General features: G+C 45.5%; 1 protein-coding gene across 3 annotated transcripts; it reads left to right on the top strand.

Annotated features, from left to right (window-relative positions):
* Window positions 1-6,855: 6,855 nt before the first annotated feature.
* On the top strand, window positions 6,856-21,949 carry LOC142765525 (uncharacterized). 3 transcript variants are annotated; one of them, XM_075866645.1, is made up of 5 exons: window positions 6,856-7,014; window positions 8,927-9,067; window positions 11,738-12,033; window positions 15,594-15,710; window positions 21,624-21,758. In XM_075866645.1, exons 2-4 carry the CDS (start codon window positions 8,983-8,985, stop codon window positions 15,708-15,710), a joined length of 498 nt encoding a protein of 165 aa, XP_075722760.1. In that variant the 5' UTR covers window positions 6,856-7,014; window positions 8,927-8,982; the 3' UTR covers window positions 21,624-21,758. The 3 variants fall into 3 exon arrangements, with proteins under 3 accessions (XP_075722760.1, XP_075722759.1, XP_075722758.1); XM_075866644.1 differs by having other exon boundaries at window positions 15,594-15,714; window positions 21,624-21,757; XM_075866643.1 differs by lacking the exon at window positions 15,594-15,710 and having other exon boundaries at window positions 6,857-7,014; window positions 21,624-21,949.
* Window positions 21,950-26,322: the final 4,373 nt, after the last annotated feature.

Below are 26,322 nucleotides of genomic sequence, written 5' to 3'. Positions count from 1 at the left end.
TGCGAGATCCTTCGGGTGTTGTAGCCCTCATCGTCAACGCCGTGTGCAAGGCAAGAACGCTCAGCTTTTCCATAAGGAACAAGATTCTACCAGAGGATGTTCGAGCGCTCTTCGGAGGGTGTACCCCTTCAGATGGGCACAGAACGAGGATCATGAAAATTCAGCGCTCAGAATGGCTTCGACAGGTACGCCTTTTCAGAGCCTACCTACGGGCGCAGATGCATCGAACTTACGAGTCATATGCAGCGGAGATTCACTTTCGAAAGCATCTACGTCTGGCAGACCAAATGATAGAATTCCACTGGAAGCTTCAATTACGACTGTTACGTGATTTGGTGGACAAAGTGCGCGTGAGTGCAACCTCCAACGTTCATGTGGCAGAAGGCATCTGCCTACCGGACTTTGTACTAGAAGTATTGGGACTTGGGCCAAAGTTTGCCGTGCAACCTCAAAAGAACAAGCCGGAACTCGTATCAATTGTACGTCAAGTGTCGAAGCGGGTTCCCGAGGATCAAGCCACCAGGATCATCAACGAAGGTGTGGACGCTTTAAAATTGTGTAGGCCTCCATGCCGCAGTTTGCCTCTCAAACGCGTGGAAACTTACTTGACACAGCATGCTCTGTGTGTACTTCCAGTCGATAAAGAAGGAGGGTTTGCGGTTTTCTCGCATGATGAATTTAAAGAAAAGGCTAAAAGTGCTATTACGGCAGTGTTCAGCGAAAAGAAAAGTATTTCGATTGAAAAAGTGAGGGGAAAAGCAATAGAACTTTGTAAGAGGATGAATCTAGAAGGTGTGCTTAGCGGTATCAGAAAAAGTAAAAATGACAGTCTGGATGTGTTCTTTAGTGCTAAAACGCATAAGGAAGGAGTACCGTTCAGAGTGATAGTGTCGGAGAAGGACACGTGGCAAAAAGCTGTAGCTGTGTATCTGCAAAGAACATTAAACTTGCTTGACATAAATGACCCCTTCCTGACAAAAAATTCGGAACAGGTGATAAGTTTCGTCAGGGAACGAAAAAACATAGGGTTAAAAGCGTTTTCGGCTGACATCAAAGATCTGTACTATTCTCTGCCACAATCAGCAGTATTAACAAGTGTTGGCGAATGCATCGATGAGTACGGTGCCGTTAGATTTAGCTCACAAGCAGGTACGTCCGTCGACAATTTCTTAGAATTACTTAGGTTTTACTTGTCGTCAACGTTTATTGAAAACAATGGTACCCTGTATCTGCAAAAACAAGGAGTATGCATTGGCTCGTGCTTAGCACCAGTTTTAAGTAATTTGTTTTTGGCTGAAATGGACAGGAGGCTATCAGGACGCCTAAATGAATACAATGTTGTGCACGTATTTAGGTACGTCGATGACTTTTTAGTGTTTATCAATGACAGAACTGCAGATTTTGCTACTCAATGTAGTAGCGTTTGTAGCGTTTTTCGTGAGGAGCTTAACCCACTTGAAGTGACTTTTGAAATGCCATGTGACGGAAGGCTCAGATTTCTTGACATTAACTTTCAATTCTCAGATGAAAAGACATGCTGGTGTTACGAGCCCAGAGCAAGTAAGCCTTTACTACAGTTTCACTCAGCGCATACTAAACTGGTAAAACGAGGCATTGCGAAGATGTGCTTGAGTGAGGCACTAAAGAAGTCCTGCCGGTGCCTCATGAATGAAAGCTTCAGACAACAGGTCTCGAGGCTAAGCAATGCCGGGTACCCCAAGAGCCTCGTCGTGTCCGTTGCTGAAGGATTGCACAGAAAAGTGCTGGAGAAAAGATGTGAAGGGATGGATAGGGTGAGCTCAAGAAAGGAAAGTTTTGCCGTAATTCCATACATGCATAAGGTTTCTCACAGGATAAAAAAGATTGCGGAAAAATGTGGCACTAACGTAGTTTTCTCGGCACCCAATAAGTTGGTGAGTCTTTGCAGAAGCACAAGACCAGACAAGGGAAATTCAAATGTATGCCAAAAGAAACATAGAAACCTATTTGTGGAGTGCATCATGTGTGTTGTATACCTCATTCCACTTACTTGTGGAAAGTGTTATATCGGTCAGACCAGTAGATGCATAAACGATCGCTTGCGCGAGCACAATAACAAAGTAAATAGTGTTGTTCCTGATGGTTGTCTTTCCCTTCATTGCCAGAGATGTAATTGCACACCGAAATTCAAGGAAACGGTTATAATCAATAGAAGTAGGCACGAGTTGACGCGGTTGGTATTGGAGGCCGGCAGAATTGCAGAGCTAGGTGACACGTGTGTGAGCAGCCCATCAGTGGTGTTGACAGATAAGGAACTTGATTACATGTATTCGCGATAGGGTTTGTGGTAACATAGGATAAAAGGAAGAAAGAAAAAGTAGAAAAAGATTGAAAAATATAAAATTGTAAAGTATTGGAACACGCGCGTTGGTTATATTTGATGGTTTTTAGAGCTACGCACGTGCGACGTTGGCGTGGTGGATCGCATACACCACGGAGATCTGCGTGTAATAAACTGTTGTTGAAAGTTAGCGCTGTGTTGTAGATCTAGTTTCTTCTGTTGAAAAGGAAAGACAACGTCGGAGATTGGTAGGGGCCATTTTCTTAGATATAAAGGGCGCGTACGATAGCGTCTACCATGAGGCCATTCTTGACGCACTTGAAGACATCGGCGTAGGTGGCCGACTACACGCATGGATAGGGAGCTATCTCAGAGGACGTACCATTTTTATGTAGACATCCGATGGTGACACGGCCAGACACCTCGTAAGCCGTGGAGTTCCGCAAGGCGCCGTCCTGAGCCCCATGCTTTTTAACATAACACTCATTGGCCTTGAAGCTGAGCTTCCCGACGTTGTCAGAATCAGTGCGTATGCGGACGACATATGCATATGGGCATCTGGAGCAACGCGACCACAACTGCGAGCAAGGCTACAACAAGGCACATCAATAACATCTAAGTACTTACGTCGTCAGGGCCAGGAACTTTCAATAGCAAAATGAGCTGCATTGGCATTTACGAAGAAATCAATGTCGCGGTACCCAATCTTCGCTCACGGAGCAGTGATTCCCGTGGTTAAGCACCACCGCTGTTTAGGGGTCGTCATTGATCGCAACCTGTCCTGGTGAAAGCATGTGACTGTGCTGAGGAACAAACTAATCAGTTTTGTGTATGTTCATCGTGTTATAGCAGGACTGAGATGGGGCCCTTCGGAGAGAAGTCTTCTGCAGTTCTACAAGGCATTGTTTGTGGGCTATATAAGGTACAGCTCACCTGTGCTTTCCAGCATGCGGGCAACGTGCCTTCGTACTTTAGAGAGCCATCAGGCACGAGCACTGAGAATATGCCTTGGCCTGCCACGGTGCACATCTACCTCTGGCACTATAGAGGAGTCACGCACCTACCCTATACAGGTTTACACGTCCTGTGAGCCTCTTCGAGTGCACCTTCGTCTGCTGACCTGACATGCACAGCACCCGTTGTCTTCGCTACAAGTGGACCGACCAGGCTGTACCTATTCGCGATGCCTCGATACGCATAGGCACATGATCCCGTCAGGCTTTGCACCTGCCGTAATCCCTGCACCACCTCCATGGACATTGACTAAACCGCTGGTGTGCCTTCACATACGTGGAATTTCTTATAAGTCGCATGTTTCTTATATTGCCCTCAAGCAACTCACCTTGGCACATTTAGATGACCGATACAGCGACTCTGTGCACATTTACACCGATGGATCCGTAACTTCATCCGCCTCAGCTGCAGCCTTCGTGATCCCTCAACTCGGTATTTCCCGACAGGACAAATTAGATCATAGGTCATTTTCGACAGCTGCAGAACTTGTTGCTATACAAGAAGCCATAAAATTTGTGAACGACCAAGCACCGCGTAAATGGACGATTCTGTCTGATTCAGAATCAGCGCTTCAAGCTATCCATTCTTGCTTAAGAAGAGGCCAATTTTACGAGTTAACGTCAGGAATCGTCCAAGCATTTGACCTAACACACAGGGGTGGTCACTTGATTACACTCCAAGGGATTCCTGGACACTGCGGCCTGGTTGGCAACGAAACAGCCAATAGCGAAGCAAGAGCGGCATTATACAACGCTCCTATGTACGTCAAAGTACCCTACACGCGAGGTGACGTCAACACATTGTTGAGATCACTAATGCGCGAATGCGCTGCCACTTACTGGTTGCTACCAGATCACCGGAACAAGCGCCTGCGGGAAACAGACCCCAGTATGACTTTTCGTCTTCCAGATAAAATCAGCCGAAGACATGCTAATATACTGCACCGAATTCGCCTGGGCGTCGCCTTCACTCGTCACTACACCCACCTAATCGGCCGTGCGGACAGCCCAAATTGTGAACGCTGCCAAGTGCGCGAAACGATAGCTCACATATTTTGTGACTGTGCATTATACGTGGCACAAAGAGAAATGCTAACTGCAACGTTGGCAAGCATTGGACGAACACCATTAAGTGAAAGCCACATATTGTCAGCAATAAACAACCAAACAGTGTCAAAAACTGCTACAAAGGCTGTTCTAGACTTTATAAAAAGCACTGGACTAGAAACTAGACTGTAGGGTACTATACTAAGTGGCTACTGTACATACGCACCACCTCTTCTTGTCCCCATTATCACCCTTCATCCCTCTTTCTTTCCCCTTTCCCTTAACCCCTGTGTAGAGTAGCAGGCTAGAGCGAACTAGCTCAGGCCGACCTCTCTGCCTTCTAATAAATTCTCACTCACTCACTCACTGCACTGGGGAGAAAACTTATGTCAAAAGCGTGATGACCTTGAAACGCCCCCCCCCCTTTTTTCTTTTTTTTCGAACCCATGGCTTACCTCCAGTGCATGCGATCGCTCGCATGCACGGGAAAGTGGAGGCATCTCACCGAGTCACCGGTAACTGCACCGTCAACGATGCTCATTTGATATGCAGGGTTTAACGTCCCAAAACCACCACATGATTATGAGAGACGCCGTAGTGGAGGGCTCGGGAAATTTCTACCACCTGGGGCTCTTTAACGTTCACCCAAATCTGAGTACACGGGCCTACAACATTTCCGCCTCCACCGGAAATGCAGCCGCCACAGCCGGGATTCGATCCCGCGACCTGCGGGTCAGCAGCCGAGTACCTTAGCCACTAGACCACCGCGGCGGGGCGTCAACGATGCTCAGGTCAGCCAGTCGGATACATGTACTCACCTCATACACCCACGAATACGGGAATGTGGCACGGCCATTTCTGTATGTGCTACCATTTGTCGAAAGACAAAGGGACTATATCGAACCGACTTTAAATTATACCTGTAATTTCCTTGCCACCTGCTGAGCTGTAGAGTATTGTCAGCACTGTCTGTTAGTAATCGGCAGCATTTTCTGGCCACTCTGGATGTGTTGAAGGCCTTTTTGGGGTGCTGACACAGCATGCGGTCAAAGCGTGAACGATGTATCCTTAAAAACGTGGAAGTGTGTACACACTTGGTTAATGACCTCTCACAACGAAACACCTCAACTGCGTCCTGACACAAATAGCTATTGAATGAGAACTAATGAATTACAGTGTCAAAATAGAACATATCTTTTTGTTTGTTTGTTTTCAGATGAGCTGTTCTTGATAGAAGCAATCATTTGGTCGGTCTGTCTACTAAAATAAAACATTAAGGTCACTGATTGAAAACACACAACCGTCCAACATATTTAAACCACGACCTTTATGACTTTAGTTCGTAATTTGAGTGTCGCATATGAGAGTTCACACCACGCTAAAAGATGGCATTAAACAAAAACGAAAGCGCTTTTGCATGTCTTTCTTTTTTTGTACCGTCATTTCACCTTATGTGCGGAGTCATTGACTAAGATTTACGAGAAAATGATCATCAAGCTCATTTCAAGTGCGCGTATTGTGTACGTTGCAGCATGCATTAAGCGTTGCGTTAAAATGTTATCTATATGATGTACTTTTAACTATAGATAATATTTTAATTGCATTTTCAGTTTGAATACTGTCGTTTAGGTTATTATATCGTTTGTGGTATCCATCTACTGTGTAAATTACCTCGATGCTCGCTGCGTTGGCGTTCCGAAAATGCTGCGAATTTTTTCGCTGAACTTGTTAACAGTGTGTAGTCGACGTACATTCTTGTCAGAGGTTCTGCGTTAAATATAACCAGTCAGGCCCTGGTGAACAATTTAACAAAATAAACAAATGAATAAAATCATACACGGTCCCTTCTCGATTTACTTTAAGAGACTCGAATATGGTAAAGCCATCTTGTTTCTTTTCGCTGTCGCTTGTATAGAATCCCGTTACCCCAAAGCGTTCTTCCCCGAACGTAGTTGCGCCCTTCCTCCCGAAATCGATGGTCTCGCAAGGTTTCTCTGCCTCATAACGTCTCACAGTGCCACCGTTTCGGGGCACCTTTGACGAAGCGGTGATAACACATAATGCGTCCTATTCTGGCGTCATGTAATACGTATAACGTTATAGTGACGGCATCGCATAATGATACGTTTTCTCCTACTGCGTTTCAATGCCTCTACCGGCACCAGCGGTCAGAGCGTTTGATGACACATCTAAGGCTTTCACTTCGACAAATATAGAAAGCATATCAAAATCTGCGTCGAGCGAGGCTAACAGCACAGGCCGGATACGGCGTCGCTTTCGCGGTCACGCTGCAACGGACGCAATTCAGTGGCAAGGCCGCTCTCAATCAGTCCTCGAGTACGAAGGAAGCGACGTGGTTGCTGCGGCGGCTTACGAACTCCGAGCATATCGCGCAACGGCAGACCCTCATGAGGCATCAATTAGTCGCCACAATGCGTGTATCGTCGAGATTGCCACAAGCCTTAGGACGTGGGCCCGTGTTTTTTGTCAAATTGTTTTTCCGCCGTGCTACGGAATGCACCCGATATTGTGGCGGTCACATCCTTGAAGAAACACATTGGAGCGTTTATAAACGTGGTACGCCAATGAGTAGGCGCACTTTCAAACGTCGAACTGAGGCGCACGGGACATAAGGTAAGCAACTTAAATTTTTAAGACATATGATGGGAGCATGTCTGTGTTTCGAGTATACAGGGTATCAAGGTTGAATAATGCATTCCACCGAAATAGCTCCAACATGACCACCGTGCTGCCTTTTGTTTAGCAAAAATACATCGTAAGATAAAACACCTAACTAATGTTGTGGTAAGCTTCAAAATGTTATCATTTCACGAAGCGTATATTTGCCGAACATCAGTTAGTGGTGTACATGGTGACAGCTTTAGTATCGACGATAGTAAGTGTGAAAAACAATAATGGACAGCGCACAATAGTTACATATTTATATATTTATTCACAAACAACATCAAAAATATGTCTCCACTCTCAGAAACACATTGGTTACCATCAGTATACACTTTGTGATTAAGAGCTGCAACGTAGTGGAGGGCACCGAAAATTTGTACCGTCAAGAGCTGTTTAACGCGCAAAGACATAGCACCACAAACGGAAATCGACCGTTTCGAATCCTTCGAAATTCGACGGTCACGATCGGGATTGAACCCACGACATCAGGTCGAAGCAGGCTATCATAATTCGTAGCTGCGGGCGAAAACAGCGAATGATGGTTAAATATTAATTAATTTATTTATTTATTTATTTTATTTGATGCTGTCAACCTCGTGTTTGGGGTCATTACAGGGAGGGTGTCACAAAGTACGTAACGTTCGCACATAAAATAAAAATTCAAAAGCACATTTAACTACGAGATGAATAACCAACAACAGAAAAATAAAAAAAAACAGTGACAATACACATAAAAATCAACGAATAAATGCTCACAACAGAATTCAGCACGCATTACTACAAAGAAAACAGTCTAATGCATTTTAAAAATTCACTGACGTTGTTTGTTGCGTAACCGCGTTGGGTAAACTATTCCACATATCTATTGTGTCTGGGAAAAAGGAGTGGTGGAAAGCATTCGTGCGTATGCAATAAGGTTGAATTGCTCTACTATTCTTAAGACGATCTTATCACCTTGCAGGGGGCTGAAGACATAAATCCTTATTTATTTTTGTTTGCCCGCTTGTAATCTTAAAAAGAAATTTAAGGCGATGTTTGCGCTTGCGACATTCCAAAGACTCAAGCTCACAGGACTTTAACAAAGCTGTCACTGAGTGTGTGTGTCGGTATCTACCGCTTATGAAACGGACTGCTAATTTTAGTATTCTTTCTATTTTTGTCCTCAACACCTTCTGGTGAGCCAACCACACAATACTAGCGTACTCTATATGTATATACAGTTCTTAAGAGTCCACTTCATAGCTCATCTCAGTGTATGACATAAATTTCTCCAAATTTATTGTGGAAAATAGGCTGGCGGTGATGTTTAATAATAAATGTTATATTAATTCAATGCCAGGTAAGGAGGTTATAGTTCTTCAAGTGAGTTGTAGACATTTTACCATAACTAGCAGCAGGAAAACATGGGGCGAAAAAGCCCATAAGTATGGCATTTGATAAGCTCATATATTTTAATGGTCTTGCGTGCGCTTTCTACACTTCTCTTAGGATCGACAACACAAATCTAAAGAAAATTTCAGTGCTAGTTATTAGGGATGAGGCATGAGTTGGCGTAGAAGCAAATACGCAATGAGGTTTCCCGTAAGCTCAGTACGCTAGTCGTTTAAATCTGACCCACCGACACAGATCCTTATATCAGCCAACCAATTATTATATGCGTGGGGGCATTTGGCACAGTTGGATGTGCTGTAGTCAGCTAATATTTGGTGCCTCTCACGTAGTTCAGCTCCTAAATAATTCCTGAAATTTATATCTGTATAATACTTCAACAAAAGGACAATGTAGTTTTTCAGATGACAAATGGTTGCTGCAAGTCCTATATATTTACGTCAAACATGCTCTTGTTTTTGCATCATTTCAGTGGTCCGAACTCATTATTTCAGCTGCGTGACTTCGTCAAAAAATCTCTGAGCCATCATGGTGCCACTAGCATTCACATTCGCTTTACTCGCTGTGTTCCAGTTGGGCACTGCCTCAAATAACGACTATAACCTTGTTACAGGTGAGCATTTTTCAGTCATCCTGTTTACAATTTAATTTAGTTTCGTTTAACAGAGCATAGGAGTCACGACTAATATGCAGCTACGAGACAAAGTAACGTCAGTATTATTTAAAGGAGAGAACTAAGCTAGAGAGCCCTGAACAAGAAACCATCGCTGGCGCTAACTCATCATTATTATTATCATCATCATCAACAGCCTGACTACGTCCACTGCAGGACAAGGGCCTCTCCGATTTTCCACCAGTCAACTCGGTCCTGTGCTTGCTGCTGCCAATTTATACCCGCAAACTTCCTAATCTCATCTGCACACCTAACCTTCTGTCTCCCCCATAGCCCGCTTGCCTTCTCTGGGAATCCAGTTAGTTACCCTTATTGACCAGCGGTTATAGTGTCTATGTGCTACATACCAGTTCCATGTCCATTTTCTCTTCTTGATTTCAACTATTATATCATTAACCCCGGTTTGTTCCTTAATCCACTCTGCTCTCTTCTTGTCTCTTAAGGTTCAACCTACCATTTTTCTTTCCATTTCTCGCTGCGTCGTCCTCAATTTAAGCTGAATCCTCTTTGTAAGTCTCCAGGTTTCGGCTCCGTAGCTAAGTACCGGCAAGATTCGGCTGTTATACACCTTCCTCTTGAGGGATAGTGGCAGTCTGGTGCTATTGATTGATTGATATGTGGGGCTTAACGTCCCAAAACCACTATATGATTATGAGAGACGCCGTAGTGGAGAGCTCCGGAAATTTAGACCACCTGGGGTTCTTTAACGTGAACCCAAATCTGAGCACACGGGCCTACAACATTTCCGCCTCCATTGGAAATGCAGCCGCCGCAGGCGGGATTCGAATCCACGCCCTGCGGGTCAGCAGCCGAGTACCTTAGCCACTAGACCACCGCGGCGGGGTAGCAGTCTGGTGCTAACTATAGCCACACAACTGTCTGGATTACACAGAATACATGGCAGTGTTAGGTATACTGATGTCCTTCGATATCGTAATTTCTAGCACAAAAAATAATCGAGCTTTTCAGCACCCCCCTACGTTCACGTCGAGATGATGTACACCTCTTGGCAATAATTGCCACTGATTTATGGGTAGAGCTAAACCAAGTAATTTTTTCTAATCAGTGTACATTCCAAACTTTGAAGCAGAAACCTCGTATCCCAGTTATGCTCTCGAATTCTGACACCAGTGACCTCGATTATCTGTTTTTTTTAAACGGCATAAGTTATTTTGGTTGAAAAACGGATATATTAGACGACAACACGCTGTAGAGTTATCCACGTAATTTTTCTTGTTCCGTCGGTATGGTTGAGGTGGTCGTTTACAGATGCACTTTTACGTCCCGTAACTACCAACGTTATCAAAGACGCCCTAGTCGAGGGCTTCGCGAAATTTCTACCGACCAGTGTTGCTTAACGGGCCCTGACAATGCACAGTACACGGGCCTCTGGCATCTCGTTTCGGCCGAGATGCGAAAGCCGGGATCGAGCACGACACGCTCGAGTCAACAGCAGAGCACCGCCCGCCACCACTGCGATACACTGGCAGCATTTGTTACGCCGACAAAGCATCTGCAGCGTGTTATAATCTGCTTGGCAGAATATGCAACGATTCCCGACCGCCTATTGAAAAGACTCTGGCAAGTGTTATTCAGTACGAAGCTCCTCAATGTCGAGGCTCAATGTCGAGGCACGGGGTGTCATATATTCACGGCTCATCAAAAAACTGGTATGCGCCACGAAAGTTGGGTATCTTCCACACCTCACCTCCGATCAACAAAAAAATTATGAATCCAACAGTTTGCTGAACAAGCTGCCGACCGCATTAGTGGATGAAACATCCTTCCCTAACTCTCATCGAAGACTGAAGCCGGGAATATAAGGAAGAAGATTTACCTGAGGCTGGCCTGCATTTTAACGCAGCCTTCCTGCAATACGTTAGAGTAGCGCAAGCACATTTTCCTAAGTGGCCAGTTTCAGGCTCATAAACAATCTACATAATACAACTAGACCAAAACAGCACGCAATTTCCGAGAGTTTTTTTTCTAAAGGTTGCCAATTGCTTTTATTTAAAAAATATGCTAAATTGACACAAAACCAAATTTACCTACTAGACTACAACCGACACTATGGACTGTCTAAATCTATTTTGTAAAGGCTGCCACCGCTATTGCGTCATCAAAGAAATCTCTTTCAGAGCGCCAAAACTCTCCTAGTATTCATGATAGTGGAGCTAAAGCATCCCCCTATACATATTTCACTCTTCACCAGATTTAGTCGCCTCCATGTGACCTGCAGTATCTCATAGGCTTAATTGGAGGATTAAACAACGGGTTGATTGCTTTTGAGGAACCTTGATTAATGCTAACCACTTCTGAAGAGATAGAGATGAAAAACATAAGTGCTGCGCTGACTGCGTGCCTCTGCGTATGAAATATTTAAATTCAATCCAGGCTATATAAAATCTCAAAAAGATCAGAAAAAGTTTCCAGGTATAAGTAATTCGGTATTTAAATATACTGTACATAGAAACTATACACATGAAGATCTTACAACTGTTCAATATGAAAAATGATTCGTTATGTGTTGGTTTGGTATGTTTATGTTCGGCTCTAGATAAAGTTCGGACGCCGTGTCTATCGACAAATAATTGGAGACTTCATGTGCAGCACGCTGTGACAACACTCCGGAGATTGACTGGACAGCGACCATCAATGCCTATCTGCGGCGCATTCCACAGTCGATCCCCATATCGGGCAGCAAGGAGAAGAATTGGATAATAGGATTCAAGACTTCCACACCTGAAGTGACGGGCCTCGGGAGCTTGTGGGCATACAAGCCGCCCCACACGTTCTGCGTCGCCAACCGCACGCTCATTGAGGTCGAGGCGTTCGCCGACGATCCACTGCAAATCAACGCGGAGTGGAACAGCTGCACGGGTGGCACCGGAAAGTTGGGAACCACGGTAATAATTTTTGCAGTAACACACTTATTTGGCGGTGGCGTTAACGTTGAAATTAGGAAGCGATCGAACGTCTGTGACTCCAATATGTGTACATGGTTACCACAATATTGAAAAACAAATTTCACATGTATAGCAGATTGGCCGAGTTTATAAGTAATGACGTTCTGAGTCTTTATAAAGCGCAGCGCAGAGCAAAACGAAATAGAGGTACTCGTAGAAAGCAGGGCAAAACGTGATCACCTCGTTGTCTTCTATTCGCCTTTAATGATTAAGATGCTACACACTATGCGTGGATCTACCTTGTGAAATTTGGAGGCAATGACTCGCCTGGTTTCCTCCTTTTTTAATATGTTTAGCTTTTCTACTTTTCAAAACAAAGCTTGGGCAGACAATAATGCAGTCGCGCGTAGCGCGAGGCAGCAGTATACGCAACGATGACCTATAAACTATACTGCATAAGGTGTTTTTTGCGGACCCCCATATCACAAAAGCGCACCCGAACATAAGAGAGAGAGAGAGAGAGATAAAGATACAAGAAAAGGCAGGGAGGTTAACCAGACGCACATCCGGTTTGCTACCCTGCACTGGGGAAGGGATAAAGGGGAGAAAAGAGGTTGCACAAAGATGAGAAGGTACACACAATCACGAGCACACTCGGTGAGCACACACAGTTCACAGGCGGTCGCTCAGGTTTGTTGACTTAAGGTAAAGAAGCAGTGCTTTAGTTGCTTTCTGCGCAACTGAGGCAGATGCCCAAGGTCCTAGTATCTTCTGCACACAAAATGGTCCGGGGTCAAGTCGATTCAAAACCATCCGTAGCTGGCATCGCTGTGTGTCGTAGCAAGCGCAGCTGCAGAGGACGTGTTCGATGGTTTCTTCATCTCCGCAGTAGTCGCATGTAGGAGTGTCTGCCATACCAATGCGAAAGGAGTACACCTTTGTGAATGCAACACCCAACCAAAGGCGGCATAACAGTGTCGCATCGGAGCGGGAAAGTTGTGATGGTAGCTTTAGCTTTAGCGAAGGATCCAGTTCATAAAATTGACACCTTTGGAAGCTGGTAGACGACCAGAACGTGCGTGTGAGATCTCGAGCCAGCAGGTAAAGTTGTCTTGCTGCATCATTCCTTGATAGAGGAATCGGGACTACACGGGTTTCTTCATGGGCTGAACGGGCTGCATCATCGGCTAGTTCATTTCCGGTAATACCGATATGTCCAGGCAGACATTGATATATAATATCATGCCCTCGTGCTAGAGCTTCATGATGGCAATGTCTTATTTCTTGTACCAGTTGGTCATGGCTCCTCCTACGCATGGCAGACTGCAAACTCTGAAGCGCTGCCTTCGAATCACAGAATATGACCCATTTTCCTGGACGTTCTTGAACGAGATATTGTAAAGCAGCCCTTATAGCAGCAAGCTCTGATGCCGTAGATGTAGTCATATGCGACAACTTAAACTTGATTGTCATTTCTGCAGCCGGAATTACAGCGGCACTTGATGAGCTGCTGGATGAGACGGACCCATCAGTGTATATCTGCGTTCGGTCTAAGTACAACTCATGTAATATTAGCAGTGTTGCTTGCTTCAATGCTACTCTGGAGTGATTGCTTTTCTTTTTGATTCCCGGAATTTCTAGACGTACTTGCGGCTGGTCGAGGCACCACAAAGGGCATGCCGTTCTCGCAGCTGGCGTATATCCTGATGGAATGCTGTTTAGGTGCTTGGCTATGACGTCTGAAAACGTAGCACGTGGTCTTCCGGAAGGTAGAAGGGCCAAGTGGTGGTCGGGGACACGGCTAGAATGTCGAATGTGCGCTCTGAGGCAATCCACAGCTATATATGTTCTGACCGGATGGTCTTTGGCAAGCATGATTGTGGCATAAGTAGAAGCGCATCGGGGCAGTCCTAGGCAGATACGCAGTGCCTGACCCTGCAAACTCTCCAATGAATGAGTATTCGATTTGCAAGTGTTAGTCAGTACCGGCAAGCTGTAGCGCAATAGACCCAGAAATAGGGCCCTGTACAGCTGTAGCATGGAGGCCACAGAAGTTCCCCATGCTTTACCGCACAAGAATTTCATGATATGCACAATAGATAGCAGTCTCTTCTTCAAGTACGCACAATGTGGGCTCCACGAAAGACTTCTGTCGATTAATATGCCAAGGAAACGATGCGTCCGTGCATATTTGACACTCTGCCCATTGATGTAAACAGAGTATGGCGTCATTGGTTTGCGTGTAAACGCCATCAACGCGCACTTCACAGTTGATATATTTAGGCCTTGTTTCTGAAGGTAGGCTGTTGTGAGGGTTGCTGCCCGCTGTATTCGTGCACGCACCTGAGGGCGAGTAACTGCAGCACTCAAGAGGCAAATATCATCGGCGTATATGGATAGGCACACCGACTTTGGCAGAACCTTCACCAGACCAATCAGGGCCAAATTGAACAATGTGGGGCTTAAAACACCTCCCTGAGGTACTCCGCAGTAGGTGTAATGTTGGGCAGTCGTACCCTCATATGTTTGTACAAAGAAACCTCTGCCAGTTATATAATCTTTTATCCATTGAAACATTCGTCCACCAATGCCCATTGCTGCGAGAGAAGTGAGGATGGCATCGTGAGCTACATTATCATATGCACCCTTCACGTCAAGAAAGAGTGCCACTGATATGCGCTTGCGACTTTTTTCTTGTTGAACAAATGTCGACAAATCAAGGACACAGTCAATGGAGGAGCGGCCCCGACGAAAGCCTGCCATGCAAGAAGGGTATTTGGTGTATCGTTCCAAGTACCACTCGAGACGAAATAGAACCATCCTTTCCATCACTTTTCCGAGGCAGCTTGCGAGGGCAATAGGACGATACGCTGTCAAGTCCAATGGTGATTTTCCCGATTTCAAAAGTGGTATTAACGGACTAATTTTCCATTCTCGGGGAACACTGCCGCTGAGCCAGGAGTTGTTGAAGCATGTTAAAAGTTCTTTTCTAGCTTTTTGTCCAAGGTGTCCCAACGCACTATAAGTAATACCATCAGGACCTGGCGATGACATCCGCTTAGAAGCGACTAACGCACGTTCCAGTTCTTCCATGGTGAACGGAATGTCCATTTCTGGTAATCGCGTCTCAGGAACGATCACGGCGTCGATGCTCTCGTTCACAATATTCCCGGCAACTCTCGTGCAAAATTCTTCAGCCACCTCGAGTTCTGTTTTTCCCTGATGGAGTGCCAAAGCTTTAAAAGGGTGCCGTTGTTGTGGAGAGGAGCGAAGACCACGAACTCTTCTCCAGATATATGACAGCGGTTTATGAGGGTCTAGAGATTCGCAGAATGCTTTCCAGCGTTCGCTCTCCAGTTTGTAAATGCGTCGCTGAATCTTTTTCTGGAGCCGCGTTGCTTCCCTCAGATCGTAAATTGATCTTGTGCGTCTGTATCGTCGTTCTGCACGCCTTCGTATAGCTCGTAATTTTTCCAGTTCGATGTCAAACTGTGTAACTTTAGACGAAAATGGTAATTTACATTTGGACGCTCGCATAGCTTCCACTATGGTATTTTCAGGCTGCAGGCGAGGCCCTCTTGGCAAGCGTTCTCAACACACGATGCAAAATCGACCAGTCAGTGCCAATTGCAACACCGGAAGAGAAATTTTTTACGATACCATCGATCGTCACGTAGGTGGGTATGTGATCTTTCCCATGATTCTCAATATCGCAAAACCACTTAATTTTGTGAGAGAAGCACCGTGACACCAGTGTCAGATAAACGCAACTGCCATACGTGAGACCCCGCAGATATGTGGGGGTACCATCGTTCATGATGGAAAGGTCGTAATCGGAAGCGAATGTAACAATGTTCCGGCCCCTGGCATTCATCCTAGTGCTCCCCCAAAGCATGTGATGGGCGTTGAAGTCACCGGTTATGATCCAAGGCCCATCGGTTCTCATTAGGATGTCTTTTAATCTGTCGCAGTCAAATCGCGATGACGAAGATACATATCCACCAATAAGCGTGAACGAAACTCCATTCTTCTTCACACGAAGACACACGTACTGATTGTCGTCATTTGAACTTATTGGGTGCGAAAGATAAGTCAAGTCTGTGCGAATGTAAACAATTACTTTGCTTCGTTCTTCGCAAGCGGCTGAACAAAAAGCTTCATAACCAGACAATCTATAAGGCGTTGACACGTTTGGTTCACATATGACAAGTATAGGAAATTGATTGGCCCGAACAAATTGGCGCAAGTCCGAGATACGGGACTTCATGCCTCTGGCATTCCACTGAAAAATCGACGCACTTTTAACTTCAGTGCGGAAGTGGAGATTTTGTTGAGCCATTGTGCTTATGCGAAGTTAGCAAGAACTGGATTCAGTGCATCCAGTATTTGCAGTGCGCTCTTAGCAGACGGAGATTGTATGCTGCTCAGTAGCGTGCGAATCGTGGCAATTAATGATTGCACGATTGCAGCCACTTGCCTGTCTTGGTTGGAAAGATCTCGAACCGGGACGATTGCAGTCACTTGCCTGTCTTGGTTGGAAAGATCTCGAACCGGGAGCGCGGACTGGCCGTCATGAAGCTCCTTCGGTTCGCTTGATGCTGCTTCCCTTTGAAGTGCAAGCCACTCTGTCGCAGTCAGGGTATGCTCACTGGCTTTGTCCTTTACAGCCTTTCCCGCGGCATGTGGTCTGGGAGGCAAAGGAGGTGGATCTGATGAGGGATCACGCAATCGTGTCGAGGAGGTAGCGGGCGTCCTCGAAGACCGACGTCGACGTGAACGACGCCTTCTGACTTTAGCTGCGGCTTCTCGATGAGATGAGTGATCGCGCACCATCTCCTTCAAGATGGCAATTTCCTTCTGAATCCGCGGGCAAGCCTTCGATGTGGCTTCATAGGATCCATTGCAATTAGAGCATTTCTTGACAGTTGCGACGCACTTATCCGCTTCATGGTGCTCGGCGCAGCGGTGGCATACCACCGAATTCTCGCAGACGCTGCTCACATGTCCAAGTTTCATGCATTTACGGCACTGGAGAGGCTTTAGAATGAAAGGCCGCACAACATGTCTGAAGTACCCCACCTTCACATGAGAGGGGAGTGATGTGCTCTTAAACGCAATCTTCACACAGCGAGACTTGCCTAGCCGGGTGACATCAACAATTGGAGTATCAGTTGTTGACTTGACAAGAAGCTTTAAGTCCTTATTGGAAATAGCGACATCAATGTCGTAGATCACGCCGGTTACTACATCACATCCCAAGGGAACATGAGAGCGCACCTGGTTGCCGTCCAAGTCAGTTACACTGCGCAGAACGCCCAACGCACTTGCGTGCAAAACGTCCACAGCCAGTATATTCTTTCTGGCGTTCACTCTTATGTCCGTGATCTCATTTGGCACGAGCGTTTTCAGAGACCTCGACACAGACTGTCTGTTAAGGCGTTTCATGCTGACGGTAGGAAGTGCAGGCAGAAACAGGATGGTATAAGCGTTCGATTTTGGCGCTTCACTTACAGTTTGAATAGTTGAGGATGAGGATGTCCTCATCTCTTCGCCTTGCGGCTCAGCACAGGTTGGAAACCGTCATTGAGAAGTCCTCACTGCTGAGATAGTAAGCATGAGTATCTTCACTGTCGCTGTCGCTCGCTTGTCCCATCCGCTTCCTGGAGGCGGTCGCCGCTGACGCCGCTGGTGCCGGCAGGCGCCCGGGGTGGTCTACTTCCATCCCCTCCAAGGGAGCAGCGGAAACTGATCAACAGACTTAAATTACAACTGAAATACGCCGGAGTTAGCAGAAGCAGCTCCTATTCAAAACACACTTCTTCGTCTTCGCTCCCCCGAACATAAGTGTCACTCATAACCCATGCAAGGTCTATTGCGGATAAAATTTCCGAAGTCGCCAAGACACCTCCTTCCTTTATGTCCATGTTCTCGCTTCTACCTTTACCTCTACCAGTAGCTCCCACACGATACCATCATGAAACATGTTTGCGCAGCGCAACAAACTAGGGCATAAGAGAGGAGACAATACTAGCCTGAGCAACCGCTTTGTCAAGTCATAAAGAAGTCACATCTTTACCGCAAAGTCGAAGCAATGAACGAAATAGCAACAAGTTGGGAGGTCATGCGCAGAATGACAAGCAGATCGAAATGTGCCCCACGTTTCTCACGCACAATTGACACACGAAACATACTCAGAGGTACATATGGACGCTAATAAGCGTCTCAGTTGTTACTTCGCTGTGTCTGAAAAGCGCGCCCTTTTCGCAAACGGGGACTGTGCAACGATTGCAGTGATCTTTGTGCATCCGGTAACTACAACAGAGTCGTTCCAGTCACAACCCAAGGCCAGCTAAGACGTACGATCCTGCCCACCGCCAGATAAGCGTACGCAAATGAGCGTCTCCCCCCTCCTTTTTTGCCACAACGTACGCATGAGAGATAAGAGCGAGCGTGCGCGCCGCCACGTCATGACAATGTGGCGACGCGCGCTCATTGCACCGTCTTGCTGGTAATGCTGAAAACACGATAATTCCCCTCCCCCGATATGCCCGTCAGCAGCGGTATGTGTTAGATATAGATATCTTGCAGTTTCAACGTTGCAGGAGGTGCTTCCCGGTGGCTCATTGGTTAACGCCTCGCACTCACGATTCAGAAGCTCGATTGCGCGCGCCGGAGTCTTTTTCCGATTCCTTTTCTTTCTTGTGTTTACACACACACACACACACACACACACACATATATATATATATATATATATATATATATATATATATATTTTACATGTATGGTGAGTGACGCCGGCGCTGGCAGCAAAATCCAGCCGAGAGTGTCCATATATTTGCCCCGCCGCGGTGGTCTAGTGGCTAAGGTACTCGGCTGCTGACCCGTAGGTCGCGGGATCAAATCCCGGCTGCGGCGCCTGCATTGCCGATGGAGACGGAAATGTTGTAGGCCCGAGTGCTCAGATTTGGGTGCACGTTAAAGAACCCCAGGTGGTCAAAATTCCCGGAGCCCTCCCCTACGGCGTCTCTCATAATCATATGGTGGTTTTGGGACGTTAAACCCCACATATCAATCAGTGTCCATATATTTTCTATCGCAATAACACGAGCTGAAGTTATGCATTGCGTGGCTCTCGCATGATGAGGAGAGCTCAGCTCACTGAATGAGTTTCCTGAAATGAATAGCTTTGCTGGCAACCTTCTACATGCATTTTTCAACCTTTACACATCCATTTTTTTATTGTTATGAGCTACTTCCCTCCCAGAAAAAGAAAGAGGCACTGATTTCGTCATCTTGGTTGTCACCCCGTGCACTCTTCATGTGTACATATAGTGAATTTGTCAAGCAAAAGTGGTTAATGATTTAGAGTACTTCGTGCTCTACTGTGGGAGACCAATATAGGCCGCCCCATGGGCCTCGCACTAAACAAGGCCGCGTTGATAAAAATTGAGCGGTAAAAGAGTTCCCGTCGACGAGTCAAAACACGATCATCATAATATCTCTGTACCGATATATTCATCTATCAACATAGCCTACAAATTGGAATATTATAGAGCGTAATCATAGCTTGTGGCGCATGGAAAAACTGAATCGGTATTCAGTTAATGTGATGGACTTTGAAAGTAATGCATGGTTGAACGGGCACACAAAATGCAAGTCGTTTAGCTTCAAAAAGCTTTTTTTTTTACCAGAATAGATACTTGGACCACTTGGTATGCTTCCATCTGGAACAAATGATTATCGCGAAATACAGTATGTTCGAACATGTTAGTCGTTCTTTGCTCGTCGTCCTTTTTCACGGCTTTCATTTCGTTCAAGATAAAATGACGTGTGAATTAGTGTAGTTACTCCGCCACATAGCGTTTCTTTTTGCAATTGAATCATGCTGAGTAACAGTTACGCATTTTGTTGCAGTAACAGTTATACAAATACTATTTAGATGAAGTGGATTCTCTCGATATACTGAGGACCTAGTTGCCATGCCAGGTAATGACGAAGATGGATACGAAGAAAAATGATGAAATGGTTACTTGTACTTCAGCATGCGTAAACATGGCGCTTTAAGAACGCGACAACGTGTAGAATGTTCATAGAATGAAATAATTCTTATGGCATATACATAAACAGGTATGCCCAGCATTTTAAAGAGACGGGCAGGCAAAAAACATTATTTAATTTTACAGGGAATAGAATTAGAGATAGAAAGCCCCAGTAACACAAGGGAGCAAGAAGAAAGGCACGCTTAAAATGTTTATCGATAATACGGAGAACCCAATTATAGCTTGCATAATGCTCACATCATGGTTTGGGCAGGTAAAACCTAAGAACACGGGCTATGTGTGGCACCGTAGCTGTCCGCTGATGCCGCTGCCACCGCCGGTGTCCGTAAGCAGTATCGCAATAAATAAAAAAAAACTCGGTAAACAGAAAACACCAAGGACATAACGAGATTCGTGCTCGAGTCCGCTGCGCGGAAGCGCAGTATTCTACCTCTGAGCCACGCCGGGGCTTGGAACTCGTTTCTAAACTGCCTTTAGGTACGCTTGACGCCGGGAAAGGAATCGCGGTAATGTGAGCAATAAAGCGTTTTAGAACACCAAAGGAACAACCAGGTGTCACGCATTGCGGATGGCGTAACGAGTGGGTCGTTTCATGCTCAAACTCATTCGAATGCTTGTTTTCCATTATCATTTACTAAGTGCGGTGCATACGCACTGCAGGCATGATTCTTCATCGTCGTCAGCCATGGCATTAAAAAGTTTGCAAAATTCCTAGCAAGTGTGTTGCGAATACCACGCTTCTCCTAAAAATGGCGAAGGATGGCACAGTGAATGCTGGCCAACTACACAAAAAATTTTACTAATAATGGCGTAGTGGGTACCCAGAAAGTGGCAGCAGTTACCCAAATATTATAAAATGCCCTGAAAGGCCACTCTTCCAGCTTTCGTTGGGACTGTGCAGCGCGTTCTTCGCAGCCTTGGCGTTTTTGTTTAAGCTGTAGCTAATATTCCTTGGGCTAGTGCTTTCTAAAACCAAGAAAAATTATAAAACTATGTTCGTGGGGGCAAAGAGGGCCGACTAATGGCATTCCAAAGTTACTGGAAAAGTTAAGCTATAGCTATTGTTTGGCAACAACGTTATTCTTCTCTGTAACGTGGATGTTCCAACCTAATGCTTTCCACAATTTCTCCCCTACCACATGATTCTCACTAGAGGCTTGTAGTTCAGTCAAACGTGGTAGAAGTCGATATTTGTTCATGTTGCGCTTTGTCAAACTACATGCTAGACTAGGACGATTAGGTTCCCGCGAATTCTGAAGCAAACTGAAACCGATGCCTATTTCATTTTCTAAGCTTTCCATCTCTCTACTTTCCAGGTGTCATTCATTAAAAACATCATTTCTCCTGCAAAATTATTTTAACTTAACGAAAGGCGAAGCGTTCAGGACGTGCAAAAGCGTTTTTGACACTCTTTCTTGCCCTATATAGATCGCCTGCTGTTGCGTTGTAAGCTTCTTGCACATAACAATCCAGCTGTTTTCACAACATGGTTTAATGAGTCAATTGCTTCTTTTGTACCTTTCCAAGATTTCGGCCGCCAGGCTCCGACTCTACTTTGTTGTTGATCCGACTCCCGAGGAACCACATCGAATTCAGCTTTACAACGTCTCACCCGAACGAATCGACGACGCGCAGCTCTACGTAACAGGGGCCAATCCGGGATTGACCGAGTTTCTGGAAGGATTGGGCGTATTCTTCATGCCGCATCTTCAGCTGTTCTGGAGCAGATTTATTCGTGTTGACGCGGTTGCCATACTCAGAGACGACCTCAAAATCTAATCGACGGTAAGATTTCAGCGCATACATTTAACATTTGTAACGTAAATATCAATAAAGTATGCTTTGCGTCACTATGGCGAGTAGTTTTCTTTCTTACTGATGTGATGGAGCCTATCACCTCTGAACCTTGACTGTGCATCGCAAATAGTCAAACGCAGGTATGCACTTGAAAGGCGTGGCGGCATCATAGGCGGCCGTACAATAAAGATGGCTTGTCCATGAAACGTCAGCTGACGATTGTCGCCAAGTTGAATTACCACGTACAACGCTGCGTGTTCCGAATGTTGAAAATTAAATTGTTCGAACAAGGCACAGATTGCGTGTCTAATCTCTTGACAGGTAGATAAAGCCCACAAAAAGTACCCACCATCACGTGACCTCGCACTGATGCACGGGCGTTATGGCAGCCCACGGGCACTCACAGGCGCACCACGATCCTTGTCATCATCCACTGATAATGGAGGCTACAGGAACAGAGTGCGTGTTGGTTCTACAGCTGTGAAATTTTTCGTTATGCTGACTCACGATACCAAAAAACCGTCATCGTGTGCACGAGTCACATCTGACAAGGCAAGTCGAATTGTCAATAAGGCTGGTGAATGTAAGCCTACAGGACACACTAAAGCTTACAGACCTAGACGAGCCTAATTAAAAAACCATGACACGGTCACCCAATAATGTGTCTTTTTCAGCGAGGACTAGAAGGAGAAGGTTTATTTCGCCTACACAGATAAGAAAAATGCCTCTTAAAATAATTTGTGTGCGCGAACGAGGTCCAGAAGGCGCCGGCTGTAAATCCCACCCACCACCACCGACCGCCAATTCGTCATAGCGTCTGTGGCGCTACGTGAAGCAAACAGCGATGCCATCGTCTTTTATCCCAGCTTCTGCAGCTGAAAATTTTGCAGTGTCAGCGCCAAGCTCAATGAAACGAAAAAAAAAAACTCCCATTCTCGTTGAAAATTATCGAGCAACGGGTAACCAAGGAACTGGCTGTGCGAGTGCACACACTCGCACAGTCATTTACTTGTTCAGCCAGCTGTGCTTTAAACAGTGGTGTTGTAGGTGAAGGTGAAGAATCGTGGAAGTTATTCCAGTTTTTGTAGTGCAATGTAATGTAGACCGCGATTATGTCGGCAAGAGTTGGATGAAATCTCTCGGTCAGACCATTAGTTTTGAGGATGGTAGCTAGATGCTGTCTTCTGTACAGTGCCAGATGCGCCTAGAACTACACTTAGTCATTGGGATAACAACGCCTTTTTGAGGTCGCTGACAACTATGCTAGGTGCCCCATGACGTAGAATTATAACCTGAAGGATGAACTCAGCAACTTCCGCGAATGAGGCAGTAACCATAGACGTTGTTTCGGCGAAGCACGTCAGATGATATATGGCAGTCACCGTATATAGATTTCCTGCGCCAGTCATGCGAAGAGGCCCTAACACCTACGACCTCGAATGTTCTTCAGGGGCCGGGCATCTGCTGTGATTGGCCGGTAGGGCAGATGTCAGGAGTATATGATGCTAGCACAGAAAGCAGGAAACTAAGTACATCGCTACACTGGTAAAAAGGCCAGGCCAGTGGTCAAGTCGATCTCATGGTTAAAGAACCAAGTCTTCGCAACACCCATGAGATAAATGGAGGCGCGATGGAGCTTGTGAAAGTCGTTCCACAAATAAGTAGCGCTTGCTTACTCGTAGTTGCCGAGCCAGTCCCCCAGATCTTCTCCTTTAAGAACGGCGAAAATCGGGAGGTCACGCTGCTGATTACGACGTAAAGAGGCGGGGCTTGTGCCTTAGGGATAGAAGTAGCATGGGCGTCGGTCACTAGTTCTACGACATAATGGGGAACAGAGGGTGCAAACAGCGGCCCAAATGGAGCTCGAACGAGTAGACGTGGTGAGGGGTGTATGGGGGATAGTAAATCCACCTGCACCACGTACGATGACTCGGATATAACGACGTTTATATGGCCTGGCCGCGAACTCGGTGGCGAACAAGCGGCACGGATCCGGTGATGAAGCGTACACCCATAAATTATGATAATGATTGATTGCTGCTCAGATGAGGATGAAGTTCACAATTGATGCCTACATTATATATATATATATATATATAGTGATGAATTACAAAGACGGACTGCAAGAACAGCTAGCCCAGGAATGGGTGATTGTATTTACTATCCCAATAATGTTCTTGCCGTACACACCAAAACAATCTTCACATAAAAAATATAATGATTCGACTCACGAGCATAATCATTACTCACGTTGCCCAATCAAGGGAAACCACTCGAGTGAAGCACCGGCCGTGAAAGGATCACACAGCAGAGGGGGTTTTTTTTCGCTTAGCATGCCGCATTCATTGTCACGAAGAGCGAGGGCACTGCGTCCGTGTGGCAGCGAAAGCAGTTTGTAGTTGAAGGAACGGTTATCTACAGCTGATATGAGCTGGCTTGTCTTCTATATATCTCCCCTAAAAAGATAAACGAAGGAAATAACCAAATAACCTAGAAAAAATACGCGCACGACACCTCCATAAAACTGACCGATGCTTTGTTTAGCTGACAAGGCGCCGGTTAATCGAAGCAAAGAAAGTCCACTTAAATGGACTGCATGCGTATGCCTTCCATTTCTGGCGATCGACTTAACAATGCGGCAGGAAACTATTTAGCCAAATTCCAGGTAGCCGGACAGCAAATTGCTAGTTTACGCTGCCATGTTTACGATTGAACACAATCTAATGCAAAATGCAAACACTTGCAAGCTGTCTCTGGAGACGAAGAACCGCGATCAAAAGCATCAAATCATGAAAGTCTCAAGTCCAACAGACAAAATAGAACTGTCAGAGCTTTCGAAGTTGATTAATAAGCGTGAGGTATCCGATATAAGAAGGTATAACATGGAGAGAATTGAACATGTTCTGAAAAACTGAGGAAACGTCAAACCAGTGAAGAGGAAACTTGGGATAGGCAGATATCGGATGTATGCACTAAGGGACAAAAAAGGCAAAGTAACTACCAATATGAATGGGATAGTTAAAATAGCGGAGGAGTTTTACGGAGACCTGTACAGTAGCCGGGACAACCCCAACCTTAATACTATAATAACTAGCAATAACCCAGATGACACCTCACCAGTAATGTTAGATGAAGTCAGAAAAGCCTTGGAGAGCATGCAAAGAGGTAAAGCTGCTATTGAGGACCAGGTAACATAAGATCTGCTGAAAGATGGAGGACAGATTGTGTTAGGAAAACTCGCCACTTTGTTTACTAGGTGCCTCCTGACTGGAAGAGTACCACAGTCTTGGAAGAACGCTAACATAATCTTAATACATAAGAAAGGAGATGACAAGGTCTTGAAGAATGACAGGCCTATTAGCTTTCTCTCCGTAGTATACAAGCTATGTACAAAGGTAATTGTTAACAGAGTTGAGAAAACATTGGAATTCAATCAACCAAAGGAACAAGCAGGATTTCAAACAGGCTACTCAACAATCGACCAAATTCATACTATCAATCAGGTAATAAAGAAATGCTCAGAATATAGCCAACCACTATACATAGCCTTTATGGATTACGAGAAGCCGTTTGATTCAGTGGAAATATTAGCAGCCATGCAGACACTGCGCAATCAGGGCGTCGATGAAGTATATATAAACATCCTGGAAGAAATTTACAGGGGATCAACTTCTACCATATTGCTTCATAAAGAAAGCAACAGAATACCAATCAAAAAGGATGTAAGGCAGAGGGATGTAATCTCCCCAATGCTATTTACCGCGTGCTTATAGGAAGTTTTCAGAGGCCTAGATTAAGAACAGTTCAGGATAAGAGTTAATAGAGAGTTCCTTATTAACCTGCGCTTCGCCGATGGCATTGGATTGCTGAGTAACTCAGGGGGACGAATTGACGCTCGTGATTACGCAGTTAGACAAGGAGAGCAGAAAGGTAGGTCTTAAAGTTCATCTGCAGAAAACGAAAGTATATATATAATGTACCTCGGAAGAGAGCAGCGCTTTGAGATAGGTAATAGTGCGCTTCAAGCTGTAAAAGACTGTCTACTTAGCGCAGGTAATGACCGCGGAGCTGAACCACGACGTTGAAGTAACTAGAAAAATAACATTGGGGTGGAGCACATTTGGCAAGCACTCTTAAATCATGACAAGTAGATTGCCACTATCCATCAAGGGGAAGGTATATAACAGCTGCATCTTGCCGGTACTTAGCTATGTAGCAGAAACCTGGAGACTTACAAAAAGGGTTCAGCTGAAATTGAGGGTGTGACGCCCCCGCAAACACGGACGGAACCCCAGCCATTTGAAGATGTTTATGTTCATTCCTTAAACCCACAAAAAAAAGAAAAAAAAACCTTCGGGGTAACGAATAGGCATTCCGAAATGGAGTGTCTGGAAGGATTATTTCTACTTTCCTCGCGAGCCCCCCCGCG

Source organism: Rhipicephalus microplus, chromosome 6 (assembly GCF_043290135.1).
Source record: "Rhipicephalus microplus isolate Deutch F79 chromosome 6, USDA_Rmic, whole genome shotgun sequence".
Taxonomy (NCBI): domain Eukaryota; kingdom Metazoa; phylum Arthropoda; class Arachnida; order Ixodida; family Ixodidae; genus Rhipicephalus; species Rhipicephalus microplus.
The sequence above is the reverse complement of the archived record's forward strand: the minus strand, read 5'-3'. Positions and strand labels throughout refer to the sequence as shown.